Source organism: Athene noctua, chromosome 11 (genome assembly GCF_965140245.1).
Source record: "Athene noctua chromosome 11, bAthNoc1.hap1.1, whole genome shotgun sequence".
NCBI lineage: Eukaryota > Metazoa > Chordata > Aves > Strigiformes > Strigidae > Athene > Athene noctua.
In genome coordinates, this window is record NC_134047.1 from 7,982,351 (window position 1) to 8,001,961 (window position 19,611).

At 37.0% G+C, this 19,611-nt stretch overlaps 1 protein-coding gene across 4 annotated transcripts in view; it reads right to left on the reverse strand.

Annotated features, from left to right (window-relative positions):
• Positions 1-19,611, reverse strand: part of TENM1 (teneurin transmembrane protein 1) — a 346,951-nt gene that overhangs the window by 53,348 nt on the left and 273,992 nt on the right. For all 4 annotated transcript variants that reach the window (XM_074915503.1, XM_074915501.1, XM_074915502.1 and 1 more), the window contains 4 exons: positions 16,856-16,999; positions 11,950-12,199; positions 11,039-11,059; positions 6,754-6,986 (listed from right to left, as the gene is read on the reverse strand). In XM_074915503.1, coding sequence (XP_074771604.1) covers positions 6,754-6,986; positions 11,039-11,059; positions 11,950-12,199; positions 16,856-16,999 — 648 coding nt within the window. The remainder of the gene's footprint in view (positions 1-6,753; positions 6,987-11,038; positions 11,060-11,949; positions 12,200-16,855; positions 17,000-19,611) is intronic.

A 19,611-nucleotide genomic window follows, 5' to 3' on the forward strand; every position in this document is an offset into this window, starting at 1 on the left:
TATCCATTGGAAAACAAAATACAGATATGTGGCTAAAGTGTCCCAATTCATTAGTTATTAGAGTTGGATTCATTAATGCTTCCATCACATCTTGCATGATGTTTCACATAATCTGTACTCCAAGAGCTTATTTTTAATCCTTTTCTGACGTACAGTGTAATGCAGAATCAAATCACATGCAGCACTTCAATTGTGCTTTAAACACTGAGGAACTCAGAGAGGAAACATGCACGTGCTGTGTAGCGAATTGCACTGAGTGCAAGTAGGACACTGTGCACTCTGCAAGCAAGTAAAAAAGGTAGTTTTTAGACATCTTCATACAGACAATGAGCTGTAGTTTGTATTAGGCTCTTAGTCTGATTCTGTATTTTTTAAGGAACTAAAACGTATGCCCAACTGACACTCCCTTTGGGCACAAACGTGACCTATGCACAAATGATAGACTGAGATTGTCTGGATATGAGATTCCTCATTAAACACTGATGTCTGAATATGAGCAACATAAACTTGTGCAAGGATTTAGTCTTGTTCTTTGACTCAGGGCTGAGCACAATCTCTTTTTCTGAGTAACATGCTTGTACTGAAGAACTGCTTTTGGTCATGTTCAGTCACTGGGACTGTCTTATATAGGACTAGATTTTGTACCTGAATGTAAAACAGTAGCTCTTACATCCATCTCCAGTAGATTTATGTGCAGACATCTCAGAACAATATTTATAACACTTAGACATCTTTTAATCAGTAGCATTTAAATTCTGTTAACTAACATTAAAAATGAACTGCTGCTACTATGATCACATGTAGCTACTAAGTATCATCACTCGAAATACTGCAGAAAAAGTTTTGCTCTTTATGACTTTTTCTGCACAAAACAGTACTTAGTAGAGGGGCTGGGTAGAACCATGATAAACACAGAAGGCTGACTAACCTCTCCTGTTATACGCTCTCAGAAGTGATTTTGCTTAAAGGGTTATTTTCCTTGACAGATCTGCCTTAGTGCACATACATACACAATTACAAACGCAAATAACACTTTGAAAGCAAACTGATCATTTTTTTTGTGTAGTTCTCATGGGTATAAATTAAAAATACATATGATTATTATACATACGATCTTTCAGTCTAGAAATTTTGGCATTTCAATGTTAATGGAGCTAAGCTTATAGTGCTGAAAAAAGTAATACAGCAAATTACCCATTAAGATATTTATTTTTCTTTCCCCCCTTCCATCATAGCCTGCACTTGCATTGTAAGAGTGGGAACAAATCCTGTTCCCACTCTTAGAATGGGAAATCCTGTTTGAACACAGGACATCACTAAACAGCAGCTAGAGCTGTATGTTGTCCACTTGTGGAAAATCTACTTCACACTTTTTGCTCAGCTAAAAACTTTGCCAGTGAGCACTTAATATTGAAAACTTCTAATTAAACTTCTGAAGAATTAGTAAAAACATCTAAAACTACTGGTGAGGACTGATAAAAGAGAATGCCACCTTCTGCTGAAGAAAAACTGTATTTAGAAGGAACTTGCGATTCTCATAAAACTTTTAATAGGAAGAAGTGAATCAAATTGGTTAATTACCATTTTATGGTTGGTAAAAGGGCAAATTACATGCCATCCATTTCTAAACTTCTAAATGTCTCCAGTGCTTTTAATTAAAGCTACCATCTAGAAACTACTAAAGTGATTTTATGCAATTAGTTATTTATAGGTTACCATAATACACTGCTCAAAATATGATTCAAGTGATTTGCAGTCTGGTGTTTTGTGATCTTTGTCATCTTTACTTCATTACTGTTTCAGTACTAGTGGCAAAATATTCAATAGATTTGTGTCAGCTGGAACACGACTTCAGTGCTTGCACTTATACAACTGTGTGTTGTTCTCTTTAGATGGCTAACAGTAAGTTGGAGCAAACAGCATTTTTAACTACTGACTGTGCATGAAAATGTCCTGTTACCAGAGACACGATGACCGGGGTCATACTTACCGCTGACAGCGGTTAGCAGACAAATAAGTAACACATGCATTCAGATGAAGGCTGGATGAAAATTAGGAAGAACTTCCTGTCCAAAAAGTTTACCTTAAATGTTTTACAAGATTCCCAGACTTCTGAAATCATACATAGCTAAGACTACTGAAGAGAAAAATAAAGACTAAATTTTGCTGAATCAGAATTGGCATAAGATGAATCTTTTGCTGGTTCTATGATGCATACATGACAATGAACCAGAGCTGCAAATAACCTTGGTTTGTCTACTTCTTACTTTATATATTGCTAATGAAACATCTCATCCCATTTTATTTTCTTTTTTGAATTGTATGGAAGGGTTGAAAAGATCTTAGGAATTTACAGAATAGCAGAACAAATAGTATTGATCATTACCTGTGACAAGGGGGTCTTTGTTTTCACAAAAGACTATATTATTATATATTATTATATATTATTATTAAGGCTATATTGGTGGGCATCCTACTGAGAGTAATGGGAATCTTATAGCTGTGCAGGAGCAGGTCCTAAGCAGGCTACTGTAATTTGACAGATGTAAAGGTTTAATCTGAGCAGTTGTTCTTGTAGCTTTATTTGCTTTAGAAAGTATTGCTACAGATGGAGAGCAACAAGACTGATTATTTCAGGATGTAAACTACAGGGGTGAACATTTTCAAAACCATGATGCTTTTTAGTTGTATTTCCTTAGTAATTTCAAGCAAAATTAATAAAATTACACTGCAGAACTGATTTTTAATTTAAGTTTTAATTTGTGTTGCTAGTTCATGGCTATGGGTCTGAGTGAAAAAGGTTCTTTGCTACAGCTATGTTTAAAGTATTTTTATGCACGGGATTTAGAACTTACTCCAACCTTCTACATTTCCCTGGTGATTTCTGTGAGGTCACTGCATTCAAGTATGCTGTACTCAGTGCGCAGTTTTTAATTTCTTGTAGCATTGACTGTACACATAGCTTGCACAGCGAGTATGTGCTTCTGTCTTCTAGTTCTAGAGTCTGGTCTGGACCTGGGAGTCAAAAAGTAGACACTACAGGACCTTAGATGCTTAAATCTTTGGATTTAGTGCCTGGGCTTCCAAGTGTTGTAAATCACTTTTGACGCTTAGGAAGGACTTACTGTTTTCACAAAAGTTACTTAGTTTGGGTTTCCACCACAGCTGTCCTGTGTGAGTGCTCCAAGCTGAGCAAGGTAATTGAAATCAGATGTTAAGCTAAGACACTTCTCTTAGTATACTGACTGGGAGACACTGTAGTTCAGCAAATGTGGCAACTTGATTTGTCTCAGCCTCTCACCGCCTCTGTCAATTAAGCTTGGAAAGTCAAATCTATTGACATGCCTAAAGCCCACTGATTTCAGAAGGGCAGGGTAGGTAAGTGTTTAATGCCTTTGATCCAGGCATTGGCTTTGCCGTGCTAAACAGAACACTCCCAGGTATTTCTATTAATTTTAGTGCTGCTTACTGCTGTGATACTCAGTGATTAATCTAGTTAAAATCAGGACACTATCCCTTAGTCCCTTTTTATAAATACTAATCCAGATTGTTTAAATGATAGTGTTGTGACTGGATGTGCCATAAATATTTTTTTTATCAAAAAATCCCCAAACCCACCAAATAGAATTCCCCACTGCAAAATTAAAATCTGTTACTTGGTAAAGTTCAAGTGATTGGAATTCAGTCAATGATTAATATCTTGTGTAGTTACTTCTTCATTTTCCATATCTTCTTGTGTAATAAATGTGTTCAGCTTGTCACAGATCTTATTTTATGTCCCCACCTTGTATCATTTCACATTCTGCTTAAGTACTTGGTCATCTATTACATGACTCATTAGTCTGAGATCTCTACAGAATTAAAGAAAGTTGCAGTAAAAATAATATATTGAAGTTCAAATTTCAACTACATCACCCATGCATGTTTAAAAGCATCTTTCAAAGTCAGCTCAACATACAATAGTGCAAGATTAATGTTCACTAAGCCCCGTCTCTAGTCCTTCACAGAGATGTGGGCACAGACTGCACAAAGCTACATGTGTTTGTTATCTGTAAAATAAAAGTTGTGGAAAGCGCATCAAGTCATAATTAGTGTGACATCATGATGTTTTCCTGTCTGGCATTTAATTCCTGGTCACTAGGCAAAGGCAGTCTTGCCAAATAAAGGTAATGAGAAGTAAAAGTTGATGAAAGACTCAAATCATAATAATAATCTAGGACTCTACAAAATCTACCTCCATGCCCACTGAAGTACAAAAATCGTGATGAGTTTAAAAAAGTTAAAACAGCATTTGAAGCAACTTTTATTCAGAAAAGTAAATGAGGATTTGAATTTCTACTTACTAATATACTTCTGAGGACGTTACCAAACAGGATTAAGTTTCACAAGTGTTACACAGTAGGTAGTTCTTATCAACTTTGCAAATGGATAAACAGACTCAGATAGATAAGCCCTTATTTGAAGTCCCAAGCAGCCAGTAGCAAAAATGAGAATACAACATTTGAGCTATAACTTACCAAGGACAGATGGAGTTCTAATGGAGTTTTCTCAAATATTACCTTTCTACCAAGTAAGAGGCAAATTTATTTTTCATTTATATCAGGAAAAAAAGGAATACTCAGGACAAAAATAAGAAGGCAAATGGGGAAAAAAAAAAAGCTAAGAATTTTTCTATATCATCCTAAAAAATAAATGCTAATTTTGTCTGGTCATTAAGTAATGAAAGTGATTATATTTAATAATTCATTGGCAATTTCTATCTGCATTATCAGGTACCTATTTCTGCACTGTAAAAATCCGAGGTGAGAAATTAAAAGCAATTAATTTATTTCTGTGATCAAATACTACATAACATTGTGTTGCTTTGTGTTCAAGTATTCTTAAACATGGATAAGATGCTGGAGCATCTGTGGACTCACATTTTTGTCAGTTTCCTGACTCCTAGAAAAAATATTTGTGTACACTGCTTGAATGTTGTTTCAGTAGAAATGAGACATCATCTGACCTGACAATTATTCCAAGAACAAGCAAAATAAGTAATCCAAAAGAATTTCTCAAACTGTATTTAAGTTTGTGAGACTTGTAGGTTTCTTAATAAATAATAGATCTGTGGGTACCAGGCAAGTACTTCCCACTACTTCCCAAGGTTATTCAACCTCTTATGGTTCAGAGGAAAACAAGGGTTAGAAGGCCACTGTGACAACACACAGCTAACTGTTCATACTGTGCTGGTGACTGCAGGTTGATGCTGTGTTTTGCTAGGACCTGTACAAAAAGAGCACGTGGCAGTCCATAGTTCCTTGAGATTAAAATCTGAAATGTAACAAACCCAACAATTTCAAACTGATGTAATTTAGAGTAGATGCATAAATCAAAAGCAGTTGGGAGCCACTACCTGAATTTGACAGTGTACAAGCCATTGTCTGCTAACAGTCAATATTTGCTGGCTGCTCCAGAAGTCATGAATTGTACTTTTATTCCTCTTAATTTCTTTGATTAGAACCTTCTATTAAGGAAGACAGCTATGCATAGGTTTTTTTAAAGTAAATGGCATATTGCAAATTTTCACCAACATACTTCCCCAATAAGAAAATAAGATGAAACAACTAATTGTATTGTAATTAGATAGAAACAATTGTAATCAGCGATAAAACTTCAATCATTTTCCTGCTAAAGGATCTGAAACCGTTTGTTTTCTATTTTTAGAATTGATTCATTACATTAATTAGCTGCCTGAAGATCAACATTTATTTGTACTTACCTCACACTTACCTTCTATCATTAAAGGCATGTTAAAGTCACTCTATAATTACAATGTGTCTCTTGCTAAGCCTTAAAATGGGATTATTTGCTTGTCTTGGAGATGCTTCTGCCTGCATATACATTCTAATTTCCTACTGATATACAGCCTTCCTTTATTAGCTCACGGAAAATAATCAAACCCCTTCCTTAGAGCTAGTCATTAGGAGGGAGTGGTGTGCTACAGGGGAAGCATGCTACAAGCCCACTCGGGGCTCTGCCACGGGAGCTGCTGTTACCCTTTGTTCTGGGGATTTCAGTGGGAGTTGAGGGTGATCAGCTGCTTTAGAACACAAAATCCGGAGACTTTATCACAGTTCTAATGCACACTGCAAGGGGATTAATTGTGGCGCTGGTGGGGATTCAAGGCTTCACAGGTATTTTGCCTGTGACAATACAGGATGTACTCAGACAGGAAGGCTGCAGCAAAATGCTGATTTCACATGCGGCAGGTGAGATGCTCATATTTTGCAAAGTGCATGTAACAAGGAAGGACAAACTAGAGTTCCAGACAAACTTGGTTTTGCTGGCTGTCTGCTTTGAACAGCCCTGATTTAATGAGTAAGCTTCATTAACATTACAAGAATCACATGAATGCATAAAATGTAAAAAAAAAAAATGGACCTTGCAACCATATTATTTGCTTAAAAGTTAAATGTAATTAAATGCTGCCACCTTGCAATTGAAAGGTAATAAAAGAGGAGTGCTGCCACACCAGGGAAGACTATTTCAGAGGAAGCTAGCTGGAACTAGCTGCTCATGCTACTCCCTCATAAAGTACTGCTTGTATTAAAAATGTGAGTGAGCTTTATGGAATGATTTGGCTTGCTTATAGTTGGTTAAATCATCACCTCAGACCCCTTTTTGTACATTTAGTTGCATCTGAGTTTTTAAATAACTGTAGGAAATGACAGATGACCAACACCAAGTACTTCAGATAGGCTCTTTTCTTACCTCTTGGACTGTTGAGAGAGGCTTCGGATGCCTTTCCGCCATCTCCACAGTGACTCTGGTCAAATGGAAGGCACTGATCACCTGTTCCTGCCACCACGTCTGCATTTTTGGCCAGATCCTTTGTTTCTATGAGAGATTTTGCTTTGTAGACTTTTCTGGTGTTGGTATCTGACAAGTAAAGGGATTCTGACACTGGATCAACGGCCAAGTAATATTTATGTGCAGGACTTGTACTAAAACAGAAGAGAAGAGCATCAGCATTAAAATGTTTTTCCTTTTAATCTCTCTTATTGGCAGCATAACAACTGTATTCTACTTATCTGAAGATGTCTGTTCAGTGATTTGGAGATGACAGAAGCATAAGTGAGACCAGCTTTCATGTATCTCATGTAAGCACCACTTCTGAAAAGGAAGGAACTAATACTGGCTGTAGTATCAGCAAGTTTATGCAGAGAGTGGTATTGGTGGAGTCAGTCTGTCCATCAGTACCAAGCTGCCCACTATAAAGCTCACTGGAGTGATTTCAGCTTAATTATAATTAATACTATCAAAAGCAAACTCAGTTTTCTGTACCTGATAGGTCCTAATACTCTTGATACTGACAACAAACATAGGAGTTGCAGCAAGGTGAATCACAGACTGTTCTGCATGGGCACAAATACCCACTCTTGGTTATTTTTACCTGTTTCTAAACCTTAGGAAATAGGAAGGTGTGAAATATGGTGCCTTAATTCATGCTGACTGTATTGTAAGGAGCAAGGCAGAAGGCCAAGTACTGTCAGTGCAACTAGGCATGAATTAATGCACCATAATTCATGCACTGAAGGTGCCTTATTGAGATTATAAAATGTTATTTTAAAAAAATATTTACATATGTTAATTAAATGGTGAGGATCATAAATTCTAATCAGAGAACTGGGCTGCATCTTATTAACCAGTAAGACTTTTTGTTTCTTTTTCAGTGCAAAGTTAATTTCCAGTTTGAGGAAATTGTCTAAGCACATGGCACTGGTGTCCTGAGCCTGGTGAGACTGCAGTGTAGTCCTGATTATAAAATAAAAATCCAGACAGGTGTAGATCCTTTAAATCACACAGTCGGTTACTGAAATGGTGGGAGATAGGTGCAGGGAGAGTGGTGGCCAATGCCTGGCAGAGTGTTTAGGTGCTCGGACAGTATTTTTATCACTGCCGTGTTTCTCTGGGGGAAGGAGGAGATCTCTGACAGGTGGCTGGGCTAAACACTGATGTTCCTGCATCCCCTGTAACTCTATGCGAGACTTCTATAGATTAAAAAGATTGCCAAATTAATCTTTTTGTTTGTTTGTTTTGTCACACAGGCATTTTATTACCATTGGTACAATTAACTAAATCTTAAGGTTGTTGCAACAAAGTTAGAAAACGAGTTACTCCTCTCGGCTTTGTCAGTTCTGTTTGTGGTGGGTTTGACAACGCTTGGTGTACAGCTCCTTCTGTAGGGCTGGGTTTTTGTGCCACAATAAACCAGGAAAGGAGGAATCTAGATAAAACAGAGCTGAAGAACTGGCAAAGGCTCCAGGACAGATATTTAATGTCTGGGATGATACTGACTTATTTTACTGACTCAATTTCAGGTTGATGTAGCCTCTTTATATATATATGTATATATATATTTTTTAAAGTTTTTGCTTGGCTGAGGCAGATACTAAGCTTTGTTAATCACCTATTAGACAGTTCTACCTTACTAAGCAATGTTGCAAAACAATGTAAAAATTACTTACCAATATTTATTTTAGCAGTCTACGGAGTAGTCTAGATATTGCTAATAAACTTCTAACAGATGATCAGCTTAAATCTCATTTCTATTTATAAGTGATAAGGCTAATGCTGTACCATGATATATGTGATAGAGCTTGGGCCTATTTTTCTCAGTTCTTATTCCCTATCCAAAAGGGGACAAACTACTCAGCATCTCTGAGGACTTGGGCCACAAGCTAGACTAGCTGAAAGGTGACCTTAGTCACGAACGTCTATAAAAGACAGAGGGGAAATACAGGGAAAGAGCTATTGCCACAGTTGGGGAACAGATGTGAAATTCTGTCCAGGGAATGAGAGAACAATGGTATGATGAAAGATAAGTAAGAGGATGAGCTAAAAGAAATTAATGCTGAATTATGTGTCAGCAGTATTACAAAATTTTGTTTGTTGAAAACATTAAAAATCATTTGTGTTCTCTAGAGTGGGCTCAAAGAAGACTGGCCAGCCAAAAGATAGCTTTTTATTAAAATACTTATGTGGAAAAAGTTGTAAGGAGAATTTTAGATGTTAAATAAACATTGTTCATCATGCAGAAACTGCAGAGAACCAGGGGTCATTATATACTCTCCTTGTAGACAGATTTTCTGTCATCCTTGTCATTACATTTAATAGACTGGCTGTTAGAAAACTCTTGATGTTCACGCTTAAAGTCTTGCATATGGAAATGTTTAAATTTTTAAAGAGTATGAGTAAAAAATGGAACAAAATAAAATACTTGCTATCTTTGCAGAAGTTTGCAATGAAATCTAAATCTTAGTTTATTTAAATTAGCCTACTAAAAACTTCATCAAGTAGACTAGGATTTACAATTACTCTTTCTAGAACAAGTTATTACTATCCTGTAGCAAAATTTTCCCCTCAAAGTCTAGTTTCCATTTTTACCAGTTATTAAACAACTTTGTTATTTCTTGTTAAAATCTTGATGACAAGGAAACCAAATGGGATAAGTTGTTTTTAAGCAGTCAAAAATATCGATGGCCTTCTCTGTTTATTGATCTCCAAACTCTATCCCCTTTTATACAGTATTTTCTTTGTTCTAGTGAAAAGAACCCTTCTTCCCTGCTCTTTTGGAGACTAAAAGTTGTGTTGAGAAACTGGATTTTGAAGCCTTTTCCTGCTTGACTGTCACGAGCCTCTGACACCATTTAGTTGTTGCTTCCACGTGTTTCTTTGAGCATCCTAGAAATTTCCACCATGACTTTGGCCTCTACAGCCTCAAGAGAATGGCATACAGCAGGACTGCTGAGAACTCCCCCGTAACCTCAAAGACTACATTAACTTCAAGTGATTTCTTACTATTTTTCACAGATTCACTTGGACAGAATCTGACAGAGGCAATTATTATTGTAATTAATAGGGCTGGGGTACCTGAATATTGTCACAACTTGATTTAATTAAGATTTAAGCTCATTTCAAGAAATTAGTACTAGTGACCCCTGAATTTAAAACCTGATTCATGTTCTGGATGCATTACAGAGTAAATAAGTTCAGTTTGCTTCTTTAGTTTACAAAAAAAGATGCTGGTCTATTTAAAGCAAATGGGAACAGTCCTTCAGTTAAAAAATAGAACCTTATGAACTAGGAATGACTCTTTCTTTTTAAGTTTTCATTGCAAAATACGAGATGTGACATCATCTGTAAGTAAACTGGCAAATAATCTATAGTATTCAAATAGCATTCTTGTGGCTAAAGTGGGTAATTCCAAGCAGTTCTGTCATCCTGCAAACACACATTCAGGCCACACTCAGCTTCCTACTATGCCATATACATACTTGGGTTGTTCTAGTGCTGGTGTATTTACCCCATTGCTAAGAAGTTTGTTTCTAAGGATAAAGAGTGCCTTGCTATCTCTCTAGTGTGCAATACCCTTTCTGCAGCTGGATTGTCACAACCAACTCCCTCACTGTCTATCGCAGAAGCCTAATGTGCAACACTCATTCTTTTAAAGCAATCCCTACATTGCAATGCCAAAATGCTAACTGGAAAGGGGGGAAGCTGCTTGGTTTTGCTTTAGCTGGTGAAGCAAGGACTGAGCTGTGACAGCATCCTCAGTTCTGGGGTCTGTTGTGCACCCTCTAACTGTGGAAGATTTTAAAGTTCGTAGTATCTTAGAACTGCCAGCCTCTTGTGTGACTCTGAAGCCTTTTTTATTACTTCTTTGTGGCGGAAATTCCAGTTTCCTTGGCTGGCTATATCTATGATCATTAAACACCATGTGAAATGACTATGACAGCTATGAAATGCATTCCCAGCTTTTGGGCTTAAACCTTTCCATCTCTGCTTGGTGATCAGCAAACTGATTTTTAGAGGGAGACTTCATTCCTTCAAAGGGAACAAATCAAACCTACTTTACTGCAAACAAAGGTGAATTTGATTAACATTTGTATTTATTACATTCAGAGTGTTTCTCTACATCCAGACTTCTAAAAGGACTTTTGTAAGACTTTCTCTGATCATGGTTCATACACTACTGTTACTGCGTTTTACTTACCTGTGTCTTGTGTCTCTATTCCTAGGAAGAGAGGTCAGTTCAGGTTTAAAAAAAAAGAAAGACAAGAAGCGTTAGTCCTCCACAAAACTGTATTCTTTGCCTGACTGCTTGCAGAGCCGTACTGCAGTAACAAAACATTGTTTATCCCATTACTCAGTATTATTTCTTCCTCTCAAACTGCTTCCTTTCCACTGCCTGCACATTGTCAAGTTAATTCTGAACAATCAGCACACAACATCAGTAGCAACATTAGCTAGGTGGAGATTCATGGCTGTTAAGTAAGAGAAACGTAGAGTATCAGTGTCAAAATCTTTCCTGCTTCCCTCTCTGCCTCCGAAAGGGAACGGGAAGCTGGAGTCATAATTACAGTGGAGTCGTTACTGGCAGCACAGGCCCAGCCTGTGACACGTCAGACTGCAATGCCAGGTTTGCTCTTGTCTGCTTAAACTCAGTCACATCCTCTGTTACAGAAGAGGAACAATTGTATTAATTTTAAACACGGTAAGGTTATCTTCAGCCCCAGTGCTGTGACTTAACATGATACTCTGCATATCTGCTACTAAATTATGGTGTTTTCTTCAAAAATATGCCTCATGGAATATTTTAACTTTATGAGAAAATGTATGAAAAACCTCACAGGAAGAAAAATTAGCTCCATTAATTTTGTACTTTGTAGAAATTCATTACACAAAACCTCTTTTAAAGGCCAGTTAAGGTGCTCTTTTTAACTGATGATGTTAAGCATAAGTTTTCTGATGAGTTTGACAGCTGATGAGACATATGCCCACAAGGCAACTAAATGTGGCTGCTGTTTTAAGTCCCAAGGGAAAAAAGGCTTGCCATAGTTTTTGTAGGCCTATCACAGCCAGGATAATGAACCTTAGTGAGAGAAAGCTAATTATTTTTTTTACCTTAATTCTAATATGCCAATTGAGTTTCCAGAGGGGAAGATCCGTCTGACAAAATTGAAGTCACCAATATACACGCTACCATCAGGCCCAGAAGCAAGAGCAACCGGGGCAAAGAGTTTGCTGTTGAGTGCAAGACCGTTGCAGTTGGAGCAAGAGACACTTCTCTGGTGTCCGTTGCCCATCACGGTTGAGATCACTGGTGGCTGCTGGGAAATGAACATGTTTTCACCATTCCCTTTGTGTACAATTCCTAAGGGGAGTGGGGGAAGAAAACAGAGACAAAAAAAGGCGAATGTATAGCATTTAAACTGTTCTGCAGTTTTGAATTATGCAGACCTCTAGAAAACGATACTACCAAACCAGCAATAAACATTGAGTCTCTTAAAGACTGTCACAGGGTTCTGCTAATCTCTTCCAATTTTGCTCAGTCCCAAGCTTCACCATCACCATTTTGTCGATTAGTGGTTAGTGGCTATTTTAAAAGCCAACATCATGAGCAGAACTCATGGTTGGTTAATGCTCTAACAAATTGTCTGTTAATTGCTGTGCTATCCGATTTCTTGGGGATTGCTACTTTAATATTCATTTTATTCATAAATTTTTATTAGGTAGCAGAGGAATTTCTTAGGCAGTTTGAATATTTAATTAAAGGAGATTAATAGCAGGACTGCTATGCATTTTTCACAAAAGAGCACTGAGTGGCAGTACAAAATCAATATTCAAATTTAAATGCTAGTCCTTCATGGTATATAAAAATGGTGCCAAGTGCAGCAAAGCCAAGTGAAGAGTCAAGGAGTAATTCTGAGGCACAAGTGAATGTCTTACCATCCAGAATATATTAAATTCTGCCATAAAGTTTCAAACAACTTTCCAGTGTGTCAGTATTTTAGCACCGCTCTGCAGAATATGTTGTTGAAAGTCTCCCCAGTTACTAGGTTGGTGATACCAGAACCAGTACGAAGATGTATTTTCTCAAGCGGATGGCTGTAGTGTTTATTTTAAATAACAGTGTGGTAATACAGTTAAGTAGTAACTTTAAAATGAAAGATTTTGGCTAATTCTAAATGGAAGTTAGGTCGTCTTTTAGACCATGTCCAAAATCTCTTATTTCCATTGGAAAGCCCAGTCCTTCATCAGAAAAGTGTCATGATTAAAGGAACAAACACAATGTACTTTCTGGAGGACTCTTACACTGGGAACTAGATACTGCAGGAAGTACGTGTCAAGAAACGTCCAAGTTTTCCCGAAGTATAGCAAATGTATTTAGATGTACCATCTCTACCAAATTTTGATAAACTGTTTTTTTTGTGCCTTTTAGGTAAATCTGAAGCTAAAATTCTCCTCGGAAATTACTGAGTGTGGCCATAGTTATTTTGAAGGGAAATATATTTTAAAAAAAATATTTCTGAACAACAGAGGACAGAATACATGTATTTGTTTGAATATTAGCTTAAAAAAAATAATCCTGGAAATACGCCAGTAAAATTAATGGCAATATCTTCCCTTATGCACTGGATAAAAATACTACTAAACGAAGATGCTGCCCTTTGTCTGAAATTAACAATGTAAAGGTAATCTTTCAACTGCTTCATACAAATGCCAGTAAATAATTAGGGCTCTGGAGAATATGTTTTACTGTCAATAAATGTAAGCATGTGCTTAATTTCAGGCTTTTGAGCTGCTGCTTTAATTTTAGACAGCGCTGTGTTGCACGGGGGCCGAAATTACTTTAAAGCATAAAGTCTCTGTAAAATTACTCTTCCTTCCCCCAGATAAATAAAAATAGAATCAATACACTTGCCCATCAGAAGAAAAATCTAATTCAAAGAATACTCTGAAAAATCGGCTAATAGCACATTCATTTGTATTCATGAGATATAGGTGTCTTTAACAGGACTCTATACAGGAACTAGTATTTATGGTATATGTTCTCTTCCTGATTGTGAGAAATGCCCTGAAGATCTTCCAAACTGACCAAAACCTTTGAGTTAGAAAACATTAAACTCTAATCATGTCACGAACTGGAAGTGATCAAACCTCTAAACTAGAAGGGAAAAACACAGCGGGAAAAGAACAGTTTAGTATAGCTGAGGAGAGGATGTGATCCTTTGTTAACCTAGCAGTCACACTGATGCAAAACTGTCTGCATTGAAAGAGCGTGAGTTTCCAGTGACAGCCACATTGGAACAATATATGTTATTCACATCTATGCTGCTGGAATCAGACTTCTTTTGTTTTCTTTCTTTTTTAAAAGATACATCTGGCAATAAACCACACTTTTACTTGCTATGGTTTCTGCATGTCAATACTTGTACCTCCACAGCTTAGACTGTGCCATGAAGTGCAATTCTGTAAAATTGCATCTATTTATTTTTACAACTTTTCTGTTGTACTTTGTTTATTTTTTAACATCTCTAAAATGAATAAGCCTTTATTGGGGGGGAGAGTTAAGCATATCTACCCTGAGTAGAAATGTGCCCAGCAGCAGACCTGCTGGAAGACAAGGCTTAGTGACTGAAGTTAGATATAAGCTCTTCAGGACTAGCTAACTAACCAAAGTGCTCCTAGTTTTAGTTTGAAAACAAAATTGTAATTTGCAATAGAGAATTTTTAGAAAGACATTTATGTTATATTCCAATGCTATTTCTGTAGTTAATCCAGTGACAGTGTTTCAAAAACAGATGCAAGTTTCATGCTTCTAAAAAGACCAGCTTTTCATACATACAGAGGGAATGCTTTAATTAAAAGTGAAAAATCTTCATATATTCATACTCGGGAAGGCTAGTCATGCTTTTCATTTCATTCATGGTAGCATGGAGATAAGTCTGAAATATATAATTCTAAGTTTGAGTCATATTCTTGTCCTTATTTAAAGTACATTTTACATATCTGAAATGGAAGAGCAGTTCCCTAGTTTCTAGACCAGAAGCAACTCGTTATTTTTGTCCTTTTGGACACAGTTCATGATTTGGTTTTGTGGCTTTAATACAAACCTACAGGCTGCTCTGTTAGGTGTGCACTAGCTATGTTATAGTCCTTGTTTTTCTGCTCCTAACTGCTTTTCTAGTTCCTATACATGTGCCAGGTGTGCATGCTCAAAGCCCGTTATATCCATGAGGAACATCTGAGACATCACCAAGCTCTGGCTGGGCTTTGTTGCCATCAGTGGAGATGCCCTCATGTGGAAACTGCAATCAGAAGAGACCCACTGATTTCAAGTCAGACGTGCTTATGCCCAGATTGTGTTTCTGTAAGTAATGGATAAAGATGTTTAGCAGCTTCCCTGACATCAGCTTTGGTCATGCCCAGCACAGTGAGAACATGCAAAGGAGGAGCAGGTATAAGAAGCTGCACGATCCCCATCCTTGTTATCGGGCTGGGGTAGCAGGCACAGCCTGGATGATTTCAGAGGAGGCAGCTTGTGGCTGGCAGGGCAGGGCTCTCTGGCCTTTTCAGCCACACAGCTGGGACGTGGCCAGGAAGCAATTTGTCACCACATACCCCATGCTCAGGAAAGCAATGATTTAGCCCCGCTCAGATTATAATTGCACACTTTACAAAATCTCAGAACATGTTAGTGCCTATGGAGTGAATTATAGTAGGAACCGTTGCAGTTAGCAGACAGTCATATAAATTGGAGTTACTACCAGCAATTTAGTCTTGAAATTAAACTATGCAAGTGGTAAATTGGCACTAAGGAGTAGACTATAGGGCTCACAGTTGGGGGCTGAGCTGACTGAGGTCAGATTTCTCTTTGTGTTAAATGTCAATAGCTGGCATTTAAAAGAGACAATCTATACAAACCAATAAGACAGGGTATGAAAGAACCACCGTTTAAAATGTCAAACTATTTTAAATCAAAACAGAAATCCAGATAATTTACAAACTAAATCTGACCTTTTGTATTTAGAATATTTATACTGTAGCTGAGCATTCAACCACAGAACTTGTAAAAACCTGACAGCCATACTTTTGTGCATGAATCTTCATTAACAGAAGTTTGCAGATGGAAATAGATTTTAGTGGACAGACTCTCAGCTGGAGCAAATTGAGAGAACTTTACTGAATCCAATACTTTACCAAATCCAATACTCTCTTCCCCTGGACAGTGAGATATCTGGTTTTTGGCAAAACTGTATTTTTTTTCTCCTTACAATAATTTATTTACAAATATATTTTTAATAATTTAATCCATCTAGTTCCTACAGATATTAAAGAAGGAAAAGAAAACTCCCCAGGAATAAAATAAAAGCAATGAAAAAACAGATTCAAGTCTCCATGCTTGAAGAATCTCTATGCACTGTTAGTGTTATGACACCAAAAACATTTATGTTTTGTTTTGTGTTTTTTTTTTTTTTTCTAATGCTTCAAAAGGTGCTGGATTGCTTGTCCTGAAGAGTAACTTTCTGTGCTTCGCCACAGAGCAGGCAGCCACAAAAACCTTCTGCATATCATATTGGAGTGTGGTTTCAGAAGTGCTACCTCTCCCTCAGCATGGTTTGTCTCCTTGGCGCTGTGATGCTACTAACCAGTGGTAGTCACAGGATGAATTAGGGGCGTAGACATTTCACTGAGAACATAACACACTATAAACTGACCTAAAATGCGGTACTTCTATACCAGCAGTGTGAGAACAAACCTAAATTAGTATGCCCTTTTCCCATCCGAATGACCACAATGTTCTGGCAATTGCAAGAGTTAGTGATATTAATGTTTAATACCTGGGAGTCAGAACATTAAAAATATCTTTTCAGATGGCATTTACAGTTCAGTTCTCAATAAATGAGGGTGCACATCCAAAGAGGATTACAACATTAGGAAGTGTAACGCTTAAAATCTGAACAATTAATTCCTTTAAAATTTGTATTCTTCTTCTGCGTGGCCAGTTAATAAAGGAAGGACTTACCACTTTGTGGATTTAATACATGGTGTTTGTTTATAGACCAGCCTCCCAGATTTGAAGCATCCATTTCAAAGCCTTGAAGGATTACTGTTCTCTTCTCCCACAGAATAAAATCAGGACATGTTTCATATTCATATCCCACCGACACTGTAAACAAATAAAGATCTATCAGTCTACCTTTTCCTCTGTGAACTACTGGGTAATTTTTAATTCCAGGTTTTGATATTCATCTGTCAAGTAATGATGCCACTAATTTTCCTCTGCCTGATTGCTGTTGTTGAATGTTTTTTTTTTTTTTTTTTTAAAAGGGTTTTAAGAGATTAGTATGTTACTACAGCTATAGTTACTACTGTTTCAAAGCAGAAAAATTTTCTTTTGTATCAGTTATGGATTTCTTAAGAGTATAAATCTCCTCCAGAGACTCCCAACTTGATTGTTTATTGCATTTCTGCTAATTACCTGAATAACAGCTTAAATAGAAAAAAACTCCATGTTAAAACATACTGGCTTTAATTTGTTTGTTAATTGTAAAAACTGCAGTTTGGCAGAAATGGCTTGCCAAGCTGAAAATTTCTAGAATTATACAGTTATCTTAACAAGCTTGCACAGGATATGCACTCCCCTTTACAGGTGGGCAAAATACCTGCTGAAAATCTTGAATTTCCCTAAGTTGGTGGCTTTTGGGGGCCCTCAAACTGGTCACTAGTACCTCAGTAAAACAAACAAAAAAAATCTTCAAAATTTAATTTTTGTATCTCTAATATACACTTTTTTTTTTTTTTTTCCTTTTTAAAAGTTATTTACCTCCTCTAGTTAACGCTTTTTAGATTTCAGTGCAACTCATTCATAAAGGAAGAATGTTGACACCAAATCACAAAATTTTATTTAGGAAATAGTTTTAATTGTATCCAGGAGATAGTTCAGCCTTTCCAAAATAAAAATGTCTTTACAAATATTTTAAGATACAAAATAAAAAAAAAATATTTAAAAAACCAGAGTTTTCTGATGTTTTCAATGTTTTCTTCTCACTTTTTCTATGTAGCAGCTTTAGGTAGATTTTACTTGAATCATAAATAGTTTTAATATTATCTAAATTCCATTACTGGATGCAATCAAAATAATTTGACCAGTGATAGCAAGGAGCATTTGTATTTGTAAGATAAATGTTTTGTGGCAAACTAAAAGCTGTTGCTTACTGCAGCTTTGCTTAGAGCTGCTTCATCATTTTAGCAGAAAGAACCTTTTTTTGAAGCTAAACTCTGACTTGTAAAAATCACATCCCCTTTCAGTACTGTAAATACTGTATGTTTCAAACATTACAGGTTACAGTCTGAGGGTCCAGCAGCCATTCTGTCCAATATTTCTGCTACAGGAGCTGTCATGACTAATATCAGCAATGCTTCTGAGTAACTCCCTGGGCAGAGTGCTCAATTGTGGACACAGAACTTCTTCCAGAAGAGCCACATCCTGTGCTGGGATGAGCTGTCAAGGTTCAGTAACCAAACATGCTATTTTCTAGGCATTAATGCTGAGAGAAGATAAAGGGCAGATTTTTCCTCACACTTGCCACCTACACGTTAGCATCTTTACTCCATTCACACACTTAACACGTTCAATTCTGGGCCATTCACTGGGACTGTAGCTAACACTGTAAAGTGACTGCTGTTCCCTGCCTATAGTGGATATTTCTGACCTGCCCAATACCCTCTAGAGGTTTATCATTCCCTTTCTTGGAAGTTCCCTGCTCTCATAGTTACTGTACATACCTGCCTTTTTGTTCCTTCTCATCAGTGAGAAGCATGGACACACACTTGCTTCATGTGTGTCTACAACCATGTTACTATATATAATTACACATAGTTATGAAAGATGTCTACGCTCCAAAAAGGACTATCTGTGTGACCTTAAAGCAGGGTCTCCTGAACCATCTAATTGGAGGTACTGATGTGCCACCCATGAAAATGTCCTATCAATTGTTCTGCATGCAAAGTAATCAAGGCAAAGCGTAACAATTATAAAGTCAACCAAGTGACTGCAGACCCACTTGCAAAATAAGTATTTTGATACTGTCAGGTTTTGCAAAAAGTAGTAATTTTGTAAGTGAAACGACCATCTCACCCTCATTGTGGGGCACTAGTTTCTGGTCAAATTAATTTACAGCTCATTTTTGAGGTGACTGACATTTCACTGCATGAAGGAGAACTGTAGTAACTATTTCTGGACACTAACAGCCAGCAAGTACACTCTGCAGTATGAAAATGGATTTCAAAAGATTTACTTAAATCATCTTAATTAATCTTAAATAATCTGTACCAAAAATCTGTTCTTTTCATACAACTATTTAGAAGGATGAACTATTTAGAAGAATGTTGGTAGTTCCAGCATATCACAGTTTTAAGGGCTGTTGCCAAAATACAGCTAAGAAATAAAAGACACAGTGAAACAAGATAGTAACCTCTACTGCAAGCTTTTCTGAAATATTTGTACTTCTGTGAACAATGACTATAATGAACTCAGCCAAAGTAACAAGTAATAAACAGAGAAGACCTAAGATGACTGAGAGCTGGTTTATATTCACACCCTGAAGGCTCGGTCCTTGCACACCACTTCACGCTGCTGTGTGGCATGCAAGGGCTTGCAGGAGTAAGACTGAGTGTGCATGGAGTTATACAGGAACGTTTATTGAGGTTTCTACTGAAATCCTTCCTTTTCCTATGTTAAATTACAAGGGGACTTTACCACCGAGGTTTTGTGTGTCA